Raw genomic sequence first — 27,201 nt, 5'->3', positions numbered from 1 at the left:
TAATATTGCATCTGGTTGTCAGATTCGATGAGTTTGTTGGTTGCCTGTCTGTGTATTCCCTTGTATGTTGCTCATAATATCAATCACTTGTTTGTGTGGCCCAGACTCGGTTATTATACCCCCGTTCACGAAGTAAGTCGGGGGTATATAGCGTTCCGTTCGTCCGTCCTTCCGTCCGAGCTTTTGTACGGCCAATAACTTTTTAACCCTGCACCCTAGCTTCACCAAACTTGCTACACACATTTACCACAATGAGTACTTGTGCCTTTTGCTAGTTTGAAGATTCTGAACTTTTTAATTTTTGCCGTTCCCATGGAAACATTAACAAACTTAAACTTTTAGGGTGGGTGTTTTGTACGGCCTATATCTTTTTAACTATGCACCCTAGCTTCACCAAACGTTCTACACACATTTATCACAATGAGTACTTGTGCCTTTTGCTAGTTTAAAGATTCTGAATTTTTTTTATTTTTGCCGTTTCCATGGAATCATGTTGAACATAAATTTTGGGTAGAGTTTTTGTTCGATCCATGTTTACAATATTGTGTATCCTAGCTTCAGCAAACTTGCTACATTAACCACTATGATTGTTTTTTATCTTTTATAAGATTCTTAAAGTTTTCTCTTTTGCTGTTTTCATGGAAACATGATGGAATTTAGAAAATTTTGATGACTGGTTTTGTATAGCTAATATATTTTCCAAAGTTTTTTCCACTCATGTAGATCATCATAAGTATCTGTGCTTTGTGTTAGTTTGAATTTATGAATTCTTTACCATATCTGTTAAGGCTAGATGGAAAACTATGAACTGATTGATATTGTTCCATTTTTTATGTGTTTTTATATCAACAATTTTTGGTCCTTTTGATAATTATTCTTATGTAACTCCTCAATCAAAATTTTATTCAAATGTGTTCATGGTGATCTACTTCCTTGCAGTGAACACTGGTAACATGGGAGATTTGGGGGGGGGGGGGGGGGGTGTCAATTGTCACTGGAACTTGATCTTAGTTTTTAAAATATTGAAGTTAAAATCAGTTAGAAATATGTAATATTTCATTAATTAACAAACTATTTACTATTTGGTGTTGACCAGCGGGGATAACGGGGGTATGTGAGCTTTGCTCACTTCTTTCTTGTTTACTCATGATGTTGCGGTCATTGCGGGCAAAAGAAATGTACCCTATGTACTGTTCTCTTTGTACACATGTATCCCACATACCTCTCTTTATGCACAAGTGTACCCGGGCTTGATAATATTAACGGTGCTGAAGTAAGGTTTGTAGGTTATAAAGATATCAGCTCACTCACAAACATCATTATCAAAGATGATGGCAGTCGCTATCGATTCGGGGCCTGTTCCACCAGTCAGTGTAATGGAGAACTGTTCGCTGTCTTCCTCTATCTGCAAACAGAGAAAAAAGAGGAACCTATACATGACGCGGGAGACATGCAGGAGAGATGTTTTTTTATGTTCGATGTGTTTGCTCGTTTTGTATATGACGGCGGCCTATAAGCATATTCAGATATCTTCTACACAAGTTCCGAGGTTTGATGGTTGGTTTGTTGTTTTACGCCGCACTCAGCAATATTCCAGCTACATGACGGCGGCCTGTAAATGATCGAGTCTGGACCAGACAATCCAGTGATTGACAGCATGAGCATCGTTCCACGTTTTCAGCGAGCCTGACCACCCCAATCCCGTTAGTCGCCTTTTACAAAAAGCATAGTCGCCTTTTACGGCAAGCATGGGTTGCTGAGGACCTATTCTACCCCTGATCTTTACGGGTCTAAAATATCTAAGACCGTAATAAATGTGTTGTGTCCCAGCACTAAATGTAACTTATCTTATTATGCCAAATGCATCACATTTAATCAGACTCGTGAAGATCCGGGTTAGAATACGTCTCCAGCAACCGTTAGAGACGACTAACGGGATATGGTGGTTAAGGCTCGCTGACTTGGTTGATGTACGTCATCGTATCCCAATTGCGTAGATCGATGCTCATGATATCAGTCACTAGAGTGTCCGGTCCAGACTCGATTATTTACAGACTGCCGTCATATAACTTGTATATTGCCGAGTACGGTGTTAAATAACGAACAACCAAACACAAAAATCGGCATCGAATAATCATGAGATATGTCAGCCTTATTGGACAAACGGTTTCTATAGAGAAGGACGCCGGACGCCCCACAGATTTGTTATGAATATGGAAGGATTAGGGCGCTTTTATCTATTAAGAGTGAGTGAGTTGGGTTTAACGCCGCTTTTAACAGTATTCAAGTTATATCACGGCGTGTCAGCTCAATGTGGGAGGAAAGCCCGAAGTGATGCAGTTATCAGACGTTTACCACTTCGGTGAAACCCACGAGCACGGGTATGGTGCTGACAAACCTAGAAACATAATCGGGGCGAACCGGAATTCGAACCCACAATCATAGGTTTCTGGCATGCCTAACGGAAGCAAATCTGCACAGCGAATAGCGGCGCTTTATACGACTTGGCCACCCGTGTCCCCTATCTATTAAGAATAAAACCTTAAATCTTTACCGTATCGTCATTGATTTGAACTGAAAGATTCGCCGCCGTCACGCCATCGGCTAACGTGATTGTTCCGGTCCTGTCCCCAATGATGTCCTCAGGTTCTGTTGTTACATCTGCTAAGGTGTAACTGACACTGACGGTTCCAACTGAGCCTTGTTTTCGAACGAACTGGAAAATGACTGGACCCTTGTCCTCATCAACGTTGTCCGTCATTTGAACGACGCATACTTGACCAGCTGAAGAAGACGAAGAAGACTCAGTTTTCTGTCTCAGACATTTCTTTTTCTTTCAGGAATATATCAACAAACGGTAAATATAAAAGTAGTTAGTAGATTACGTGGGTGAAAGGTTGTGCAAAGGATAAGACAATTCTCTTTTTCTGTCGCAGACACCTGTTTCATTTAAGTCGCAGTGAAAGTGAAGCCTTCAAATAATACGTTGATTGATTGTTCTGAAAGGTTACACTTAAAGGGAACTTGAAAATAAATGAATACTATCACCAATTCAGCAATGTTAGGCTCCAAGCAGCCTCACTATTATTGTTTGTTATCCAGTACTTACAGAAAAGGTAACTGTGCTTCATATAAAGTTCAATAAAAACAAGTATCTTCTGAAATTTAATAATGCGTCTTTCAATACATATTCGTGAAGTCGACTCGTGCATGTTAATGCACGGCCTAGAATTTCGATGTTTTCGTGTTTGTCAGGAGCATGATACTCACACACGTTTTTTGTTTTGTTTTTTTAATGAAGAGCGCACAATGCTTGTTCAGCTATCAGGTCTCATAAAAACACTTTTGTCTAACCGTAAATAACGCGTACGCAATGCCATGACTAGCTGGAAGTCAATGTCTATGCGGCTTGGGTATTCTGCAAACAGGAATGGCGTAAAAACGTGTTGGTACATTCTTTTTGAGGCAGCATGGCATTGCTGAACTGCCATGGATTGCTTTGTCTCCTGACATCTCAGGACATCCCCTCAGAACACGTCACGGATGAGGTGGAGTGACACATACGACAGGACCAGAACCAACCGGTAACGCCGGCTCAGTTTGGCCAATCTTTTATTCACACTTGGGACAACATCCCCAAGCTGTTCTTAACCACCTAATGTTTTCAATGTGCCGCCGCTGTATCAAAGCAAAAGGTGGTCACACCGGATACTGACATTGTTAATTTAGTTGTTACACCACCCTCTTCTATGGCATGTCGGCCTGTCTCCTGTAACTCGGTATGGGTTTCGTAAATGAATTCGTTATGATAAAACATTGATGAGTTGGTTGGTTGTTTAACGCGGCACTCCAGCTATGTTCCATGCTTGTCGTAAGAGGCGGCTAACGGAATCGGGTGGTCAGGCTCGGAGACTTGGTTGATGCATGTCATCGTATCCCAATTGCGCAGGTTGATGCTCATGATGTCAATAACTGGATTGTCTGGTGCAGACTCGATTATTTACAGACCACCGTCATATAGCTGAAGTATTTCTGAGCGCGGCGTTAAACAACAAACGAACATTGTTGCCACAGCTTGCACGCGAAATAAGTAAATAAGAAGTAATAAAAGGCGACAATGCTTGTCGTAAAAGGCGACTAACGGGATCGGATGGTCAGGCTCGCTGACTTGGTTGATGCATGTCATCGATCCCAATTGCGTGGATCGATGCTCGTGATGTCAATCACTGGATTGTCTGGTCCATACTCGATTATTTACAGACCGCCGTCATATAGCTGGAATATTGTTGAGTGCGGCGTATAACATTAAGCCAAGCCAACTGCGTTCTGGGGCTAGGTTGTGCCATTCTTGGTGCCATTCTTGCGCCAGTTCGTGTGGATTGGCAACTGGTGAGTCAGCTTCGGTATCTTGCGCCCCAGGATGTCCCAGATGTGTTCCAGCATGATGTTATCTGGACACATGGTGGGTCAGGGGATGGTTGTGATGACGTTCTGCTGAAGGATGTATTTTACCGGTTAAGAACGGTGTGGCCTCGCGGTGGTGGAAATGGTAGCCCGATGGGGAGTATCAAAATGTACAACGATCGAATCAAGGATTGTACGCCTGCTCCTGTCATCCGTCAGATTTTGCTGAACAGTCAAAATGTCCTGCTTGCAGAAATGGGAAAGGCAACCTCACCAAAGTAAAGGGGATTGTTTGGCGTGTATGCCGTGTCAGGAAATGATGAGGTGGGGTTTAACATCGCGTTCAAGATTATTGCACCTGTACAGTGACGTGCATGCACGTGTGTGTGTGTATGTCGCTGCTTGCACTAGTCCGGACTAATGCCGATTAAATATTGCCAGCCCACTGAGATACCATGCCGCAGTTTAACATGAATACCCCACTCAGACACAGTGTACTGACTCCGAGCCGACCAGTCCTTGTTTTTGCCCCTTAATACCGAGCGCCATGAAGGGTAACAACAAGTACCCTTCATCGAACCTCAAACATGCCGCTCTCTGTGCGGACGCTGTACCACTACGGATGCGGTCTTTTGGGGAAAGGGAATTTTTCCCAGTAGTGTAGTGTAGTGTAGTGTAGTGTAGTGTAGTGTAGTGTAGTGTAGTGTAGTGTAGTGTAGCGTAGTGTAGTGTCGCTCACTTACCTTGTGCTTCCGTCTGTGGCACGCAGGTAATTAGAAGGAATGCAAAGACTGACAGAAGAGTTGCAGCTGACATCTCTGAATTGTAAAAAGAATTGATACTTTTATAACATGTTACCAATATCTGTATTTGTTGTTTAAAGCGCACTCGGCAATATTCATTTTTGTGAAATGCAAAAAATAAAATGCGTATATTCAAAGAAATTACTGTGTTTCCCACATTACATAAATGGGCACGCCAGAAACCTATGATTGTGGGTTCGAATCTCGGTTCGCCCCGATTATGTTTCTAGGTTTCTCAGCAACATACCCGTGCTCGTGGGTTTCACCGAAGTGGTAAACGTCTGACTACTGCATCACTTTGGGCTTTCCTCCCACATTAAGCTGACACGCCGTGATATAACTGGAATACTGTTGAAAACGGCGATAAATCCAACTCACTCACTCACTCATTTTGCAAGTACAAGTTAGCAAAATTATGACTTAGTTGAAAATGCGATGTAATTAACATACACAAAGGCCGATGTAGTGTATACAAGTCCTCTCCCGTTGTTACAGTTTCCCGTGTATTTTACATTAAAACCCTCAACATACTCAATATAATTTAACAAATGAAATTGTGTCCATGAATGTACAAAGATAGTGAAAACATGAAAGTGGCCGGAAGCAGGGGGAAATATAATACCGTCAGTGAGTGAGTTAATATTGCTAAAAGCCGCATCAGCAGTATTGCAGCCTATTCGTGGCTATTCGTCAGTTACAGATAAAATTACAGATCAGTGAGTTTCTCCATGAGGTAATACTATGCACGGCAAAAACTATCATCCATTTTGTAAAGTAATATATTCAGTTTAAGTTTTAAAATAATTGAAATGGTTATTCATTAACCTCATCTTATAAAATTATACTACAAATCAATACGTACATGTGGCAGTTACATTTTATCTTCTATACACCTGTCTAAAGGAAAGAAATATTGAATACGACACTATAAACTTTTTTTAATTTCTTATGTACACAATGTTCAAGCAAACAGTAGATTATCAAAGGTTCGTACATTGTGTGGCCCACATATACATGTACGTATATTATATTTATTGAACACTGATAAATAACCAATAAATTGTGTGAAAAAATGTATAAAATATATGCAAAATCTACATCATATTTGAAACTGTAAACAGCGGGATACAATGATCGTGTGTACCTTCATTCAAGGACTTTCACCAAATTGCCAAATATATTGACGGTTATTGACATTTACAAAAGGGCGTGTTCACTGACAACAGTACGCGGGATTTTACGAGGGAACTTCCGTTGATACAGGGATCCCATATACATATATGTGACATGTAAGTGATCAGAATCATTCCGACAATCTGTGTACTGTTATTTGCTTTTATGTTTTTTATACTAACCAAGAGAAATAGTCAGAAATTCAGATAACTAACGTTGTCTTTGCGCATAATTTTGCGTCAGTCATGGCGTAATGCTGAACGGAAGCTTGGACAATTTCTGTTGAATTTAACAAATCATTGCAATGTATCCTTTATTAAGCCATAATTCTTGCTACGATTCTCTTTCCATGCATATTCTGAAATATTGAGCCAAAGTAAGCAATGAATAGAAGAATTGATAGCTCAAAATAGGAAAAAATGCTTCACCTCCATTTCAAGCAAGTGCAGTTTTCCTACCTCAGCGTTCTTTTTCACACCTAATTTATTTTGCTTGATTTCATGTAGACACTATGTATTGGTGACAAAGACCATTTGTCATTTGATTCTAAAATATATGAAGAATTCATGTATACATCGCAGCTGAGTTTAAAATATACTTGATGCTAGAGCAGTCTCATTACCAGCATAACGTGAAACGTGATTTTGTACACACTATCCAATATGGCGGAGAGTTCACCTCGGCGTTCGTGTTTGTGCTTTTTCCAAAACATACTAAACGATTCCAGTTTTGCTGATTTGATAAAAGACTGACACGCGTGATTACTGATATGTTATTTTTTCTATATTCCCCTCTGAGTAAATATCTTAAATTAAGATTTCAAAACATGCTGTAAATAACGCTGTGAATGGTGATTTAGACATGTGTAAAGAATGGCGACATTTACGATGTATATAATTTTCAGAGGTCATTTGCAGTGATATTGCTTCCCCACAGAATTCAAGACTGTGAAGTTTATTTTGTGTGCGTGATATTTGTTAATTTTATTCGACTTCAAAGCGAGTGTTGAAGAGGAGGAACATATATGTCCCGCTGGTATCCATGTGGTTAAGGAAAATATTTCGTAAGCTAGTGAGTAAGTGAGTGAATTGGGTTTAACATTGCGTTGAACGGTATTTCACTTATACCACAGTTTGATGTGCGAGAAAAGCCCGAAGTGAAGCAGGTCTTGGACGTTTACCACCTTGGTGACAGAACTTAATCGGAGTGATTGGTTGGTTGGTTTGTTGTTTAACGCCGCACTCAGCAATATTCCAGCTATATGACGGCGGTCTGTAAAAAATCGAGTCTGGACAAGACAATCCAGTGATTAATATCATGAGCATCGATCCACGCAATTGGGATCGATGACATGCATCAACAAAGTCAGCGAGCCTGACCACCCGATCCCGTTAGTCGCCTTTTACGACAAGCATAGTCACCTTTTACGGCAAGTATGGGTTGATGAAGACCTATTCTACCCCGGAATCTTCACGGGTCGGTGAACCGGGGTATAATCTGAACACTGCACAAGGGCGATTGTATATGAAACCTGTGTTAAACATCTTTTGCATATGTTCAAAACAGCGTAACAGTTAACTCACATGCTCAACTATGGATGTCAGTCTAAATGAGAAAGCTTACCTGCTCTGAAGATTCACCTTGCAGTCCAACGATTCTGGATATGCCTTGGAGGCAGTATAAGGCCATCTTTATAGCACATGTCGTTACACTTGGATGGGTTTGGGCGGGTAGACAATGTAGCAGTCTCTCGTTTGCATTAATGCGTTTAAGCTTCGTTAGGGTGTGCCCAGTAATATCTTGATCCAATTTCGTAATAATAACTAAGCTGGTTTATTGACTTAAAGTTTTCAACGAGCCCACCTTCTGAAAACCTCCACGAAGGGTTCAGCCTCAGTACAGAGAACGCCCAAACCATAACACATGCAGACACTTTGTAGGTTTGATTATTGTAATACTTTTCAAGGGTAAGAGTTTGTTTTGCAAGGAGTTGAGGTGTATGTCCCTATCCTTCTTCGATGCTGCATTTGCCAATCGTTTGGACATGGATCCCAATCCTGCCGTGGCACCATGCCTAGACTAACGCTCAGTATCTGAAAACACATAATTTTGATAGAAACAAGCAACTACAATTAAATTGCAAAGGAGCCCCGATGAGATGGGACCAGAACCATTTGAAAATCAAAACGTGCTTTATTTAGTGATATAGCATTACAGTATGACCTGTGCAGAATGGAAAATAGTATGGATCAAGGACTGAGACACCATGCCTTATCTGGCCGAGAAAATAGTGAGTGAGTGTGTGAGTTTAATTAAAGTCACGTCGGCAATATTTCAGCCATAAACTTGCATGAAGGGATCAGCCTCAGTACAGAGAAGAACACCCAAACCATAACATGCAGACACTTTTAGGATGGATTATTATAATACTTTTGAAGGGTAAGAGTTTGTTTTCCAAGGAGTTGAGGTGTATGTCCACCATGTCTTATCTGGCCGAGAAAATATGAAGTAGGAATATTGAATGAATCTTTATGCATAGATCTAAAAAATGAAACAGATAAGGCGGTCTCATTGGTCTCATTTATTTCAGTTATGTCAGATTATCGATATACCTGAAGCTTAAGTTAAACTTCTTTGCCAAATTACATTGTTTTTACTTTGCCAATCCGAACAGAAATTCCGATTTATATGCATAAAGACACAGATCCGCAAGAAGGGGAGCACATCTGGTCACCTTACGGATGCCTAATTCTTACCTAAATGTCTAATTACCCGCATCGACGTAGATCAATCAGAAAGTTCAGCATTTCACATGTTGTTTTCTCAGTAAATTTCAGATGGCATTTGGTTTCATTTCTTTTCCTGAACCTTTGAATATAGATACGTAACTGTACCTGTGTTCACCACGTTTAGTAACAAAAGCCCCATGGATCAAGGAAAGAAGTTTTTCCTTAGGTTTATCATGTGGGATAGTGGTGTACGAAGTTGAAAAATCAAAAGTTTTGTTAGAATGGAACTTGGTTCTTTTCTTAGATTGCAAAACGTCAAGCAAACCATTTGAGTTTTTGTGAATCCACATGGTTTTATTCCACCCGTCTCGAATATAAAGAGAGTCCTTCCAAATAACAAATTCCTCCCAACACTATAACACTCCCTCCACCATACGGCAGGACCTCCTGAACACAACATGTCACCGTTCATTCTCCCCTTCGGCAGTTAACACGCTGTCTTCCATCAGCTCTGAAAAAACAGAACCGGAGTCATAAGTGAAGACGACCCTCTGCCAATTACGTCGCTGCCAACGACGTACAGTCGGGGCCCATCCCAATATCTAACGATGATGTTGCGCTATCTGTAACTTTCCTCTGCAAGGTCTGTAAGCCAACATTCCTTGAGCCCCGGATCGCCTAGCCACTGTCTGTCAACTATGCCATTTGTCAGTGATGACGTTACTATCAAGAATCGATTCCGGAGATGCAAAGTACAGTAAACTACAATAATGACGAACTCGAGGAGACCACTAATGTTAGTTCGTAATAACCGTAGTTTGTCATAAGCCTATAAACAGCATTTCTACAACAAATGGTCGGGACTTAAATAGAAGTTCGTTATATCGGTCAGTTCGTTACAGGCGTGTTCGTTATGAACGTAGTTTACTGTATGCAAGTACCAATCTTCATTGGGCATAGCTACCCGTAGTTACGGGTCTGCTTGTTCTTGGATTGTCTACCCACGGTACCAACCAATGGGTTCCATCTGTATCAAACGCAAGGCCTGTTCGTGTTGTTCGGTTGTCAGTAGTGGCATGTTTGTGGTGTTATTTTTCATCAATGTGAGAGCCTGACATGCCGTCCGTATCACTTTTATACACTCATTGCGCGTGTATTACTTTCTGCAAGGAGGATTGTTGTATTTGGATGATGTGTTTTGCATTGATTTTGTTGATTTTGTTTTTAAGTTTTTAAAGTGGTAAAGTTTCTTTTGGCCGTTATTTTACATGTCGGTCATGTTTGTTTGCTAGTTGAGGTCGCCATTGTGTAGTCATTGCCTTGGTCAGTGTTGCATCCGCGCAGCATAGCCAGGGGGCCACGTTGCTGGTCGTCATTGCAATTGATCAAACTCCAATTCAATAACCTGATACCTTCTGTTCGTATTTATTTTAAAGTCTTTCGGTTCACAACAAATATGTTCAATAGCATGTAATATTTCTGATTACTGCTGTGAATTCATTGCTTGTCTCTTCTCGACAATAGACCCATCCACTCCCGACCGATAAGCCCCGCCCCCAAGCTTCCGCTTTCGGTTTTAACGTTAGGGGGGACAACCACTCACTGATCGCTATGGCGTCACAACCCGCGAAACTTGATTGCGTGAGTGATGATTTTGGCTTGGATTATTTCGTTACCAGTCGCTTTTCAAAAGGATCTAAAGAGAGGGGTAAAACATATTTTGTTTTGGGTTATATTTTAATGTCAAATTGTATGTGGGGATGAAAATGAGGAAGATGTACGATGTAAATCGTGCCGGTCAGTGAGGAAGTCGGAGTCGCCACATACACTCAACATCACTTTAGAGGAGGCTGCGAAGAGCATCACAGCGAACCACTCTACATGTCAGGCAGGGTAACTATTTCATGTTGTTTTGCCCTCTTGAATTTACTTTCCATTGTAATGTTCTCGGAACAGTAAACACAAGCACAAGGGCAATTTGATTATTTTTGACAAGTCAAGGTCGTTTGGTGGTCTAAAAATAGATTGTCATAAACTGTTTCAACACGGCCTACGTTTGATAGCAGTGATTTTGCAGGATACCAAGGACAAAATGGCTTTTTCATCATTTTATCCACTTTTAATAAGACACTCTTCAATGTCATAACCAAAAATGAAACATGTCTTTTGGATGAATATCAGTTAGTGCCAATGAAAATGCACCTGTCTGTGCAGGCACTGATTCAAACCTATAATCTGCACAGATATTTCTTTAATTAATGAAAATGACACAATCGTTAATATAACGAATGCAGTAAATTATTTTTCCTCTCTGTTACAGTTTCATTAATATTGACATAACAACCTATTATGTTTCAGAAGGTCTTCTGGAACATGTGCCCATGTGATTGGGTTTGTTCACACCGTGTCACATTTCAAGTAGATTGGTCTTAATGTGGTGCCTGCAGAAGTGTTTGTGACAAGCCAACAGACCCGTGAAGAGGCGACTATGCTTGTCGTTAAAGGCGACTTTGCTTGTCGTAAAAGCCGACTAAAGGGATCGGTGACAGGCTCGCTGTTGGGGTTGATGCATGTCATCGATCCCAAGTGCGTGGATCGATGCTCACTGGATTGTCCGGTCAAGACTCGATTATTTACAGACCGCCGTCATGTAGCTGGAATATTGCTGAGTGCGGCGTTAAACAAAAAACTAAACCAAAACCAAACCAAAGCAAAACAGTGGCAAAAGCCAAGAGGACCAAAGATAGAGCCCTCAACTGTAGTTTCTATGGTTATGGCTAAACCGATCCATCGGTGAGAAAAAGGAAACCTGTGACATTCATATATCCTTATAACTTATAATTTCTCATTTCTAGGGGCATTAATATCTTTAGTATTTGCTCATAAACCTCTCAAAAAATCAGTTAGGTACTTTTCATTTCTTCAGTAGTATTGGCAGAAAGTTTGGTGAGCATGGCACAAACAAACCAAATGTCATTGACCTCATGAAACAAACTGACAGGTATTCTTCTACTGGCAAGTTTAAAGTTCTTAATTCTATTGATAGCTCTTTCTCCACATGTATTATATGGTGAGCAATCCGTCTAAGTCTGCAACATCACCAGCAGCCATCTGTGCAGTAGAAGATGCAAGAGGAGGAATTTATATTCAATTCTGATAGTTTAGATGCAATACGGAAACCCATATCAGCCATAATTGAATCACCATCCTGTCGATATCCATTTTCCTTTAATTGTCCAAGCAATGTGTAAAATCCACCGTCATTACATATTTCATTGTCAGAAATAGAACCAGAAAACAACATTGATACAAACATAATCGAACCTCAAGGAGAAATTGCTACAAAACATTTTAAGGTTGTATTTGTTTTATACTGTGAATAGCACGTAGACTGTGCGCCAAAGGTTGATGGTTTCTGTGTCTTAATTTCTGTACAGTCAATTATGGCTATTGAAGTAAGAAAATCTCTTTCGTAATCAGCTGGCATATGTTCTATTATGGCACTCCCGTGGGACCAGAAAGATAAATATACAAATTTTAAAGGAATATGATGCAACACTGTTGAACATGACATTTGCAGACTGAACTGACAATGAAAACCCACAGGCAATAACTTTCAAATGAAAACCATTTCGCAGTGTACAGAGCACGAGGAATAATTGAGTCTGGAGCCTGAAGTCCTTTATGTCTTTCCTTTTCTCAGTGTAGTGAATGGGGTTGGCATCTGCGGGAAACAGACATGTAACAAGCACTAGAAAGATTGTAAACGATAACCCAGCATAATATCTAAACAAATTCTTGATCTTTGACGTTGACAGTATCTGGCGTGAATCGTTCTTTGGGTGCCTTGAGATGTTCAATCTCGGTTTTCAGTCTTTGTTTGTCCTCCTCCTCCTGCTGGCATCTTGATACATCTGTCATCATGCCCAAACAGGAATATACTGAAACAGCATTTCATATTCGTTAAAACAAAATAAATACACCTGAAGTGAATTGCTGATACATTTTCAGCTAAAACATCTATACTATTTTTTAATATATCCTTCTGTGTTATCTTTTGCCAAAACATTTTCATTATGCCCTGTCAGTTTTATCTGTAATAATAATTAAAGTTAGTTCAATTAAATGTATACTGCTCAAGATGCTGAAATTATAAACATGTTTCTTAATAATTTCAGGTGGACAAATACAAGATACATGAAACTCAATTCCATGAGTTAATCCATTTTATTAAAGGGCAGAAAATTATGTATGGTCAAAATATAGGTGCTAAGTTCATGTATGTTAGAAACTTGGACTACACCTTTGAAACTGTAACTGAATAAAGGTGAATGTGTTTTGCACTGATGGTATGATAATTATGTATTGCATCTTTATGAATTAAAAAGTGAATTTTCAACACTTTTAGCAGGATCTAGGGTCTTGTTTGACCAAAATATGACGGCACTCCTGTGGGACCAGAAAGATAAATATGCAAATTTTAAATGAATATGATGCAACACTGTTGAACATGACATTTGCAGACTGAACTGACAATGAAAACCTACAGGCAATAACTTTCAAATGAAAACCATTTCGCAGTCTACAGAGCACGAGGAATAATTGAGCCGGAGCCAGAAGTCTTTTATGTCTTTCCTTTTCTCAGTGTAATGAACGGGGTTGGCATCTGTGGGAAACAGACATGTAACAAGAACTAGAAAGATTGTAAACGATAACCCAGCATAATATCTAAACAAATTCTTGATCTTTGACGTTGACAGTATCTGGAGTGAATCGTTCTTTTGGTGCCTTGAGTGCCTTCAGATGTTCAATCTCCGTTTTCAGTCTTTGTTTGTCCTCCTCCTCCTGCTGGCATCTTGTTACATCTGTCATCATGCCCAAACAGGAATATACTGAAACAGCATTTCATATTCGTTAAAACAAAATAAATACACCTGAAGTGAATTGCTGATAAATTTTCAGCTAAAACATCTATACTATTTTGTAATATATCCTTCAGTGTTACCTTTTGCCAAAACATTTTCATTATGCCCTGTCAGTTTTATCTGTACTAATAATTAAAATTGTTTCAATTAAATGTATACTGCTCAAGATGCTGAAATTATAAACATGTTTCTTAATAATTTCAGGTGGACAAATACAAGAAAAATTCCATGAGTTAATCCATTTTATGAATGGCAGAAAATTATGTATGGTCAAAATATAGGTGCGAAGTTCATGTATGTTAGAAACTTGGACTACACCTTTGAAACTGTAACTGAATAAAGGTGAATGTGTTTTGCACTGATGGTATGATAATTATGTATTGCATCTTTATGAATTAAAAAGTGAATTTTCAACACTTTTATCGGGTGGTCAGGCTCGATGACTTGGTTGATGCATGTCATCGATCCCAATTGGGTGGATCGATGCTCATGATATCAATCACTGGATTATCTGGTCCAGACTCGATTATTTACAGACCGCCGTCATATAGCTGGAATATTGCTGAGTGCGGCGTTAAACAACAAACCAACCAACCTACTATTGAATGTCCACGCTGTTGTTTCTATATTGTTAAATGTATTCATTGTACATATTAATAGCATCAAAAGGAAGTTCACAGTAACATTCTAATTTATGTCTGAGTCTGAGTAGAAATGGCGCTTGTTGCAGCTGGTTACACTGAGTAGAAGTACTGCAGACAGACCCTCTTGAGTCGTGGACAGGCAGAATGTTGTGAGCTGGGACAGAGACCTCTACACTTGCAACAGTGGCATCTGACTCCTTAATACTGAAATTCATGAATCAAAACAGAGAGATTCATTTGAATTTTCAGAATTCCCCTCCGCCTTCCTTTTAAGTTTGTCCCCATCGCTGAAGAAACTTATATAGACCGCTAGCTGTGACATGATCTGACATGTGCGGAAATGGCAATGCTGTTGCACTCTTCAATATCGCCCTAACTCAGAGAAAATATTGCCGGCTTTAACACATGGCTCCCCAAATTTATATACACGTTTCTTAAACTTAAACTGATCACTGCGAGCACGCAACACCGGAAATACCAATCACAAATCCGCAAGGAAGTCCTCAATTTAATCCTATTATTACACTATCTGGTTATAAAAACATGTTCGTTGTACACTTTGACATATTTGTGTGGCATATTTTATTATTTTTATTCAAAATTTCGTTCAATAAAGTTTATATTAATTTTGGCGAAATCGTGCGTAAAAGGATCGGTAGATTGCACAACTCGCCGTTATTTACAGCAACCACGGTCAGGTTATCGCTATTGACGCCCTAAAACGAACTTTAGTTGACGGGGAATAGATATATAGATCTATATTATAAATACCATGCTTTGACTCGTTAAAAGTCAGATTTATTGAAGTGCGACTGTTTTGTGTCAACAAAGTTTTCGCTACTGAGAACGTGTGAGCCTCGATGGTGACTGGTGTGTCAAAAAAATAAATCTCATCAAAGTTAGGCCTAACGAAGCTTCTATTTTCGGAAATTGTTTCTACCTCGCATAACAAAATCAAAGTAAAGTAGTCAACTGTCTGTTATTCCATTTTCCAAGAAGCATGTGCCATATATGGAAGTGTTACTACGATTTAACAATGAAACAAGCCTGGTTCTCGTTGTTGACCTGCCTGACAACGAAGTGTATGAATCCCATTGGTTGACTGGTGTAGCTGTATGCAAATTAGACTGCCAGTCTGGGATACTCGCAAAATATTAGCCAATCAAATATCATAACATGATCACATGATTACATTCACGTGAAACTTGAAACCAGTTCATTTTGTGTGCATGCTCTTCTTGTCCACGGGCATACTAGAAAATGTATATTACACGCCCGATATCTAAACCTTACTTGGCACTGGCGTCGGGCAATGGTATTTTTCAACCCCTGGTATGTATAACAATATTTAACTAAATGTTTACAAAATTAATAATATTCTAGAGATCGGACACCACTGTTGACAAATGTCCACTTAACAGTACCGGAATTTAGATAATGGGACAAGTTATATCTGCACAGACCGAATTCAAGTCATTTATGTTTATTTTCAATACGTCACCAAATGGTCCCGGACAACTCCCTTTTCCGGCTTCATTACCACATATGCTACAAACTCAAAGCCCGATATTGGCACAAACACGTAATTCAGGAATAATTTTGTTGTTACAGTCGTTAGTTCCGTGGAAGATTGTGTTGACATTATGCAGATCACGAGGCCTGCCGCACGCCTTGACCCATCGCAAACAATTTTCTCACGACCGTTTTGGTTTGGGGAAAGGTATGAATCGAACCCCAGCGATGCGCAACGGATATCTGGAGTCAGAGTTGCACAAACCGTGGCACAGTGCTTCACCGGCATTGTTGACCCCGGAAAAAAGTCTGAAAAAAACGCAACGAGCGCTCGGCCTTCGGATTGGCTCAAACTGACGAATGCGCCAATTTTGATTCACAGACTGGATCGGTCTTTCACTATCCTGCCAATGAGAGCACACCTGGCAAGAGTTGAAAGTAAATGAAAGTTATCTCCCTTTGATATGTGACTTAAAAACTTTTTTCACATATTGTCAATCAGTGACATACCTCTGCAGTCATATGTATTATTCCCATCACCAGATGTTTTTGTTTGTTCGCTTGTTTGTTGCTTATCGCCGCACTCAGCAATATTCCAGCTATATAACGGCGGTCTGGACTAGGCAATCCAGTGATTGACACTGGGACACGATGACATGCATCAACAAAGTCAGCGATCCTGACCACCCGATCCTGTTAGTCGCCTTTTACGACAAGCATACTCGCCTTTTACGGCAAGCATGGGTTGCTGAAGACCTATTCTACCCCGCATCTTCACGGGTCCATCACCAGATGTGAATAGTGGACAAATATTACTTTTTAAATATTCAATAACTTCAATTATTCCAGGACTAGTGACTTCGTTTTTTTTTGCATGTGTTTTGATAAAAGTTGCGTTGATCCTGAATTGATTTCCTTTCATGTAACACTCATCACAAGCGGCATGGGATGAAGGGCGCATATCTTTACGGAATATGGTCAGCCCACTCTTTGCAGGTTACTCGGTTTACCCTTCACCAATTAATGTCTCTGTTGATTCTTATATAATTATCTTTTCTGTGATAACATTTTCTATTTTCTTATCTCTTGAGCATTACTGTCTAAAGACCTAAAACTCTGATCCATAATCTCTATGTAATCTTAAAGCCTTATAACTTTGGAATCTTTGGGGCTTCAAGCTCTGCTTGAATTCAGGGAGGAAATGCACGATAGGATATCTCACATCAGCCGTTTGTTAGTTAAGTAGAGATAAACCATAGTCACATCAACTGGTCTCAAATGAACTATTTCATCCTTATCTTGTGCAAATAATGTATTGAATATATCAATTAAGAGCTCCTTATTATCTTCATTCCACACATAGGTAAACCAGCTTCTAGTATTGTCTTTTCATTTTGCTTTTGGTACAACAGATACATTCTTTTCTGAAAATAACTGGTCCTCAACACACAATGTTGACCTATTAGGATCATTTGTGTCCACGTTAAAAGTGAAATAGATTATGAAAAGTTTGGATTCATCTTTGGTACCCACACCAACATCAGAAATAGGAGGATAATATGACGAAGAAGCAATCATCTAGTCCACTACACTGGCTCCATAATGTGCTACAAAGGTGAATTTCCCCTTGCTTGTGATAGAGACTTACTTGACTGTTATTGAAAGATTTCAGATCATCGATATACATAAAGCTAAAGTTCTTCTTCTTCTTTGCCAAACTCCGTTGTTTTGATTTTGCCAGTCCGATCAGAAATTCCGATTAATGCAAATCAAGAAACACATCCGCAAGAGGAGGATCACAATTGATGTCCACAGGGATGCTTATATCATACCTGTATATCTAATTCCTACATTCCACAGAGATGTTAAAAATTCCATCATTTCACATATTGTTGTTCAGAGTTAGGTCCCTTGGGCATGCCGCAAACCTATTCAAAACCCGATTATTCTTCCAGTTTTGTCAGCACCACACTCGTGCTCAAGTGATAAACGTCTGATACCTGCATCACATCCAGGTTTTCTCCCACATTCGGCAGACACGCCCTGATAGAACTTTTAGCAACCCTAAACTGAACTCATCCACTCATTAAACTTTCGGTGACATTTGCTTTTATAGTTTTCATTTTCATTTCATTTCTACTGAACTGTTGAACTATATCTATGATGGTTAATGTCAAATGCCCCATAGAACATTAGCCGCGTAGGATAGTGATGTACAAAGTTGAAAAATAAAATGTCTAATATTTTGTCTTTGCATCCATAGCAGTCGAATCAAATATTCTTTTCTCTGGACGTGCTATATGTATTTAGTTTGATTCGACAGGTCTATAAAAGGGTTTGTGCACAATGTTACATCTGTAAAGTTAAGATTTAAATTCAAGATATGATCAAATGTATTGCCTGTTGTCACGTGTGTGATGATTGCACTGACCCTCCATTATCTGACAAATAGTCACTGTCTGAAGAATTCATGGACAAAGATATTAATAAAGTGAGTGAGTGAGTTGGGTTTAACGCCGCTTTTAACAGTATTCCAGTTATATCGCGGCGTGTCAGCTTAGTGTGGGAGGAAAATCCGAAGTGATGCAGGTCTCAGACGTTTACCACTTTGGTGAAACCCACGAGCACGGGTATGGTGCTGACAAACCTAGAAACATAATCGGGGCGAACCGGGATTCGAACCCACAATCATAAGTTTCTTGCGTGTCCAAGGGACGCAACTCTGCACGGTATTAATATAACGTATTAAAAGGTGGCTTTGTTTGTTTATTTATTTGTTGTTCAACGCCTCACTCGGCTTTATACAACTATATGACGGCTGTCTGTAAATAATCAAGTCTGGACGAGATAATCCAGTGATTGACATCATGAGCATCGATCCACGCAATTGGGATCGATGACATGCATCAACCAAGTCAGCTAACCTGACCACTCGATCCCGTTATTCGCCTCTTACGACAAGCATAGTCGCCATTTAGGGAAAATGGGTTGCTGAAGAACTAACCCCTAAACTAAGTACACAACAGGTTGATAACTTTGAAAAGGATATAACTATTGAAGTAATTTCAAAAAGCTGTAAGATCAATGAAAAACAATATAAGCCCAGGAATAGATGGATACCCAATTGAAATCTTCATCTTTTTCTCGTACGACTTAGGCAAATGGACTCACAGATACATCAAAGAAATTAACTTCAACAATGAATGGGGGTTATTACATGCAATCCTAAGCCCAATAAAGACACAAAATTATTTAACAACAGGCGCCCAATATCCTTACTCCATTCATCATACAAAATGTTGGGTACATGCATTGCAAATAGATTGGAAACAACATTACACATACTTATACAAACGGGGTTTATCCCGGAAAGATGTATTTATCAAAATAAAAGATTGCTGTATGACATGTTGTATGAAACTAGAACAATAAACGAACCTGAACATCTTTGGTAATCGACTTCGAAAAGGTATTTGACACTGTTTCAATAATCAAAAGCTATATTGTGATAAAACGGGTTCAGTTTATTTTGAATCATGGGAACAACACTGACAGCATCGATGCTGGTCATTCCGGTGTATTGGAATTACAGCTGAATATCATTCCATAAAGACATTTGAATTGTTGTTGAATTTCGTAGCTCTCGTAGCTTCGTGTAATTTATTCATTAATAGTTTTACGACGCTTCAGGGAAAGATAACTCTTAATGATTGGATGTGGAATGTTTTTGGAAGTCCATGCTGTCTGTAATGTTTACAGTCAAGTTCTGAGGTTGTATTCTTTGGAAAACTTTACCTAGTCCAATATAAAAGCATCTACCCCCACCTGGTGTCGTCGCTGATTTTTGTTCATCTATTCATATAATGTTCACCGCTATTTTGCTTTTACCCCAAATGTCATATGTTTCAGCACATTGGCGTTGACGGTTTATATGCGTTTTAAATTAGGAGCTAATTATCCTTATTTAGTTTCAGTGAGTGATTGAAGGGCATTGCAACATGAAGCAAATTTTCAGTTACTAGTATACCAAGCTGTCAGTATGTTCATACATTGTAGCTACGAACGACAAACGCCAGATACCTGTGTCCCCCGGAATATCGGCGGGGATCCTTCAGTCTCAGGGAAAGATCATCATATATTGATGTGGAGCTCTAATGCATCTCATGGTCGCTGTTTGACCCTGTTAAGAGACCCCTGCAATGGCTCCGGCTCATAGCTTATCTCTAGCAGCCTGTGTGTCATACAAGGTGGCTACATAGATCTGAAGGGCAAGTTCAGTGAATGCCCTTGAGTGTTAAGGTACCCAGTTAACGTTGCACATAATGTCTATTAGACAATAGAGCCTATGATCAATGGGACACAATTTCTTTTCATTGTCGTGTGAAAAGATCTGCATACTAGTTGCATTATCAATTTACACCCGTGAGGGTTCCTTGTTAGAATTGGTCCGATGCAGCCTATGTTAGTCGTAGGAAGTGACCTGATGGAGCGGGTGGTCAGGCTTGGTTGATCGTAACCCGATGACGTGGCTCCTTGGTCACAATATGAGACTCCACTACACTGGCTCTGGCACACACACACACACACACACACACACACACACACACACACACACACACTGTTTTTAATCCAAAAGAAGAGGTTGTGTCCTAAACATCCTAAACAATTCCTTCAGACAAAACAACGTTCTTAAAGAAGATACAGCCCCTCAATTTGCATTACTTTTCAGGTGAAAAATTGACTTCCCTTTGTATGTGTTTGTGAAGGGTTCCATGGGGGGGGGTTGCAGGTTACGTTCACGTTTTCGCGAACACCCGATATCATCCCTGTGTGAAGTTTAGGATACAGTCGGAATCGGGTACTCAACTCTGATTTGAGCAGATATTCCTTGTAGCCATGAAAAGTGTTTTGTTGTTTATATTTCAAATGTTAAAAAATGTTGCCCTTCCCAATCGCGTTAGTGGCGCTCACAGGGTCATGGCACTAAGTTCATTCACCAAGGGTTATACAGCCATTGGTTCTTGCACGTCGGTGATGGCTAACTACATGACCATGGGTTTGTATCCATTTAGGTCTAACAAAGATTTACAACCGCTATGCGAACACTTGATCGTTAAAAAGACTCATAAACACATCCTTATGATATCGTATAATGGACTCTGGTTTCAGTGGAGATTTCTTCACTTTAAAATAAATGTTGTCGCTCACATCTAAGGTAGCCAGACATTCTAGTCCGCTTGGGTATCCATTTATAGATGACCTGAGGCAGTTAAGGTTCAAGAACACGAAAAAACATCAAATTCGCTCTCACTCGTTTGGTGTTGGAGAATATTAATAACGTGACACTTAGTAAGTTGCACCTTTTATTTGGATCGCTTGAGTGAGTTTTACACGTGTGTCAGAATTTCTTCTGCATGGTTGTACCTAGCCACCTGCAAAAGATAAGAGTTTGTTTGTACTGTAAACATGACAACGTAATAACACACAAAAATGTCAATATTCTCACCATCGGTGTTGTTTTTGTCAAGGTGAATATGACAACCAGACACAATGAAATACAACTTTAAGGTAGGCGTTCGGACAATATAAGGATTATTATCAGGGTATCTCACCCTCCTGTGGTATTCGAGAGCCTTTTCATCGCTAATTAAAGCTGCAATTATATTATCATGCCATGTGCTACACATCCGTAAAGAGTAAGTCCAGCGCTTGACCGATGTATAGTCAACTTGTAAGTTCCAACAATTATCCAAGTGTCAGCATTTTACAAGCGTAGGTGATGATGCAACCATGTTTCACAAAAGCCTGTACACTGACCCTGATTTTTTTACTTCTTGTCTGTTGCTTATCACATCACTCGGCACTATTCTAGTTATATGACAAGGGCGTGAAAATGTTCGTGTCCGGACCAGACAACCTACAGATCGATATAATGAGCAACGATCCACGACGTCAGGGCATGATGACACGCAATCAAACAAGTCACCGAACCTGACCAATTGCTCCACTTGGTCGCCTCTTACGCCCAGCATAGTCTGCTAGGGACCTATCATAACCTGGAATCCACTTACTTTAATAATAAATGCATTGGCAGTATTTGACAAAGTGTACAAATAAACGTTTTTGTGATTATTTTCCTTGTCTCGCGACAACCTTTGACCTCACATCATGTGGCAAAAGAATTCCTCAGGTGAAGTGCAGGATATTCTTCAGTGCCATATTCAACAGATGTATAAGAGGGATCGGGTGGTCAGGCGCGCTGAGTCGGTTGATGCATGTCATCCTAACTAAATTGCGTTGAGCCATGCTCATGATATCAATCACTGGATTGTCTGGTCCGGACTCGATTATAAACAGACTGTAGTCATATAGCGGGAATATTTCAAAGTGCGGCGTTAAACAACAAACAAACAAACAAACAAACAAAACAAATGTATTAATACAGAATAATATCTTAGGTCGTCATCTTATTGTAGTAGGCTGTAGCAAAATCACCGGGGCCGTAGCAGTCAAATTCCCAAAAAAGTTTAAAACAGTCTCGTTTCACGCGGCTGCAAATTATGGCTCAAACATAGATATGCAAGCCCGATGATTAACGCCGCATCGAGGTGACCTCCGGTGGACACCCGTGATTGACAACCAAGTCCGCGAGCCTGACTACCGATCCATTTAGTCGTTTTTCACAACAAATACATGTTGCTGGGGTCCTTTGCTTTTACCTTAGATCCCGACGGGTCGAAATGTATGAGAAATTATATCCCTTGATGTCAATGTCCTCATCATGACGATCATCAATTATTGTACCCTAGTCATCGTCACTTACTTTAATGAACATTGCATTTGTGCAGGTGGTAGCACAAAAGAACGGTCCGAGTATAGTTAAGTAGATAAATATCATATTATCTACTTACGATAAAATCTCCTCCTATTTCCTCCTGATCCTGCCCTTCTGTTCCAAAAGGAACCGCGCCTTCTGTTCCATTGTGGCCATCTGTTCCTTGTCGACCCCGGCCATTTGTTCCTTGTCGACGCTCCTGACCATCTGTTCCATGTCGACGCTCCTGACCATCTGTTCCATGTCGACGCTCCTGACCATCTGTTCCATGTCGACGGTCCTGGCCATCTGTTCCATGTCGACGCTCCTGACCATCTGTTCCATGTCGTCGAACCTGACCCAGACCATCTGTTCCATGTCGTCCACGCAGTAGCTGCAATAGACAAGGTTTGTTGTTCAACGCCGCACCCATCAATACCATTACCGTCTGGACCAGACAATTCAGTGATTGACATGATGAGTACAGATACAATCAATTTTAATGCGATTCGTTGACAGGCAATTAACTATGTCATACATTACCGATCCTGACCACCCGATTCATTTAGTCGTCGCTTACGTAAAGCACAGGTTCCTGGGGATCCAAGGGTTTGATTCTAAATGTCTTTGTACAGATACGTAATTGTTTTTCATTATAATCAGAATGTTCCTATTAACATTCTCACGCTATCAGCGTGACTGCTTCGGTTGTTTGAAATTATTCGGAGAGAGTGGTTCGTTTTTGCTTTTATACATGTAAAACGGTTTTTGTGTAAACAGTTTCAAACAAGCCATATATCTTCGTAGCAAGTCAGCTTTCAATTAACCGATAATTGAACATTCACTGTTTATTTCTAAATCTTGCAGAATAAGAGATATAAAATGAACCGTATACTCAAGGACCGACCATTTGTCATTTGTTCTTTGGCCTTTCAATAATATCTTGTCCAGTGGAAATGTGAGATGTCCTGTTTTGAACAAACTATATTTTGGCTCTTCCTTTCAATGACGAAGTGACTAAAGAATATATCCCACAAAGGATTTTTGTACTTACGACAAGGGGCATGGCTGCAATTGACCGTTCTCTCCTCACGTGTAATACAGTCAGGGGGCGTGCAAGTATTAACACAGACTCGACTGCGAGCCTGCATCTGTGTCCCGCATCCACATGTCACAGAACACGGACCAGTATTACCCCACGGGCACCAGGGGCCGATCACTGAATATGAAATCAAGACAAGAATCTTTGAACATCTAAAGTCTATTTGGACCCTTCGTGCAGCAATTAATGATCGATAGCAAAACCCGAATCGTGACTTCTGACGATAAGTTACATACACTTATACACATACACATTTTCTTGCCGACAATCGCGACATGACCATGCATGGCCGAAGACGCAACCTTCATCAATCGCGTTTACATTGTGGTGTCCGTTACAACCCCGTATTTTCTTGAGTTTTTTAAAACTATTTACCTTTGCTTTGTTACTGAAAAGTTGTTATCGCTATTGTTCTATCTATACACGGATCTCACATAATGTTATTACTACAAATGCAGGTAGAAACAGCCCGGGGAGCCGTTCAATATATGTTTCAACAGTTGCCGACATTTTGATATGGTGCACGCATGCGCTAGATTTCTAGGTCTGTTTTTGTAGATATTTTCCTCTGCTGTATGGATTAATCTCTCTGACACCAATGAAATAGGTAGTCCATGGTGGAAAGCACACGGACAGTTCTCTCCTCGTTGGTTATTGGTTTAACATCAACACGTTTATACAATGTGTCTTAGTTGCATTAAACATGGTACATGTTTTACTTATCACTTATCACAAAGGCTTTTTCTGCATACCTGGACAGGTACAAATCTGACAATTGACTGTTCTTATCTCAACTGGTGTGAAGCCAGGCGGGCAACAGGTGGAACCGGTACAAGTCCGGGTCCTCAACTGCAACCTTGTCCCAGGCCCACAGGTCGTTGTGCAAGCGCCATTATCCGCCCATTCGGACCACATGCTGATAACTGCAAAGGAGATGAAGGTCGTTATGAAATCACACATCGATGTAGTGTATGAAAAAAGAAAGCAATAGAGGGTTCACGCATTGAGAATAGGAATATGTGTTCGGTTGATGACACATGTTCTGGCGATGACTTGGAGGCAGTCTGTATTCTAGTTCTGAAGTCGATATTGTAGATCAAGATTTCATCAGGACATCTAACATTTAAGAAAAGAACAGAAACAGAAATGTCACGCAGATAATATAAGACTTTATGCCTTTCTTGCAAAGGAATGGAAAGTGTTTATATTTTTCGTCAGAAACAAACTAAAAGTCATGTTCTTTCCGCTTTGTGCGTTAGCTATCATTACGAAACCTTGCAGTCACCTGCGAGACGTATTTCCTTTAATACAGAAGGTGGGTGTCAAGAATGGCATTAATAAAGTATATTTGCAAGTGTGTGCCCAAATGGTCAGTTATACACATATTATTGATGTTTGCCTCAGCGTTTCAGATCTTTCAAGGACACCACAGCAGAAATTTCCAATTCTGAAACTTCTTAATAATTCTTGTTCAGGACTTTGCAGTACGTTTCTGTTAAAACTATAAACAGATGTGTAACATAAAACTACTTGAAGTTGGTGTCGATTGCGAGGCTCCATGGAGTATCAATCTAAACGATTTTCTTGGTATATACAGACCAAACAGGCTCCATGCAGGGGTATTCTCCTGTGTCCGACATACAAGTCTGGTGGGTGCAACGAGTTTAAAACCGAAAGTAAGCCATGCTACCATTGTCACTGCCAGGGTGTATTGTTTCCAAACACCAAGGTCAGTCTAATAATCAGAATGTTTAAACAATTAACATTCTTTACCAAAATAGGTAAACCCCCTTCTTCTATACAAACCCTAGACTAGCTATGAAGTGTATATGAACAACTTTCAGGCTACATTGTGTCCATGGTGGGCTGAATTTGGTACTGATTCTAATTCATGTGATCAGAAATCAGCAGATTTTAGTGTTTACAACATAACTTCTCATCCTGTGGAAAACCCTTGCAAAATGTTGTTGTTTTTAACTTGCTACTGATTGTAAATTAAAATCTCAAACAAGTGGACACAAAACGGAATTATCTCAGTCGCCATATGTCCATGTTTTGGTGAGAAACAAACTAAACTTTGTGCGTTAACAATCATCGCAAAACTTTGCAGTCTATTCCGTCGCTATACGTAATTCCTTTAATACAGTGGGTGTGTTGTCTACACCATTAATAAAGTATATTTGCAATTGTGTGCCTAAATGGTCATTTATATAGATATCCTTGATGTTTGCCTCAGTTCTTTAGTTTGATTTTGTCAAGGAAACCACAGCAGAAATGTATTATTTCCTCTCACTTAACAAGGGTGTTATGTACGTTTTTGTTAAGAAACAAACTTAATATGAAGTTTTGTCCACTTTGTACATTTGTCCTATAATTCGACATGTTGGAACAATTTACATTACAAACTAGACATGATTTTCCTTTATTTTTTATTATAAAGGATTTTGTACTTACCTGGACATGTACAAATCTGACAATCGACAGTTCTCGTCTCAACTGCTGTGAAGTCAGCCGGGCAACAGGTGGAACCGGTACAAGTCCGGGTCCTCGTCTGCATCTTCGTCCCAGGCCCACAGGTCGTTGAGCAAGTTCCATTATCAGTCCATTCGGACCACATGCTGATAACTGCAAAGGAGATGAAGGTCGTTATGAAATCACACATCGATGTAGTGTATGAAAATAGAAAGGAATAGAGGGTTCATGCACTGAGAATAGGAATATGTGTTCGGTTGATGACACATGTTCTGGCGATGACTTGGAGGCAGTCTGTATTCTAGTTCTGTAGTCGATATTGTAGATCAAGATATCATCATGACATCTAACATTTAAGAAAAGAACAGAAACAGAAATGTCACGCAGATAATATAAGACTTTATGCCTTTCTTGCAAAGGAATGGAAAGTGTTTATATTTTTCGTCAGAAACAAACTAAAAGTCATGTTCTTTCCGCTTTGTGCGTTAGCTATCATTACGAAACCTTGCAGTCACCTGCGAGACGTATTTCCTTTAATACAGAAGGTGGGTGTCAAGAATGGCATTAATAAAGTATATTTGCAAGTGTGTGCCCAAATGGTCAGTTATACACATATTATTGAT

At 39.9% G+C, this 27,201-nt stretch overlaps 1 protein-coding gene across 2 annotated transcripts in view; it reads right to left on the bottom strand.

Moving 5' to 3' along the window:
- Nucleotides 1-27,201, bottom strand: part of LOC124114055 (A disintegrin and metalloproteinase with thrombospondin motifs adt-1-like) — a 70,829-nt gene that overhangs the window by 24,397 nt on the left and 19,231 nt on the right. Inside the window, exons 1-4 of one of the 2 annotated variants that reach the window (XM_046474593.2) lie at nucleotides 8,004-8,088; nucleotides 5,148-5,222; nucleotides 2,555-2,784; nucleotides 1,312-1,405 (exon numbers count right to left, since the gene is read on the bottom strand). In XM_046474593.2, coding sequence (XP_046330549.2) covers nucleotides 1,312-1,405; nucleotides 2,555-2,784; nucleotides 5,148-5,220 — 397 coding nt within the window. In that variant the 5' untranslated portion in view covers nucleotides 5,221-5,222; nucleotides 8,004-8,088. Of the gene's footprint in view, nucleotides 1-1,311; nucleotides 1,406-2,554; nucleotides 2,785-5,147; nucleotides 5,223-8,003; nucleotides 8,089-26,560; nucleotides 26,732-27,201 lie in introns of those variants that run through there. The other variant, XM_048396008.1, reaches the window with a different exon arrangement.

This window comes from Haliotis rufescens, unplaced genomic scaffold (assembly GCF_023055435.1).
Source record: "Haliotis rufescens isolate VD_foot unplaced genomic scaffold, xgHalRufe1.0.p SCAF_15, whole genome shotgun sequence".
Lineage (NCBI taxonomy): Eukaryota > Metazoa > Mollusca > Gastropoda > Lepetellida > Haliotidae > Haliotis > Haliotis rufescens.
The sequence above is the reverse complement of the archived record's forward strand: the minus strand, read 5'-3'. Positions and strand labels throughout refer to the sequence as shown.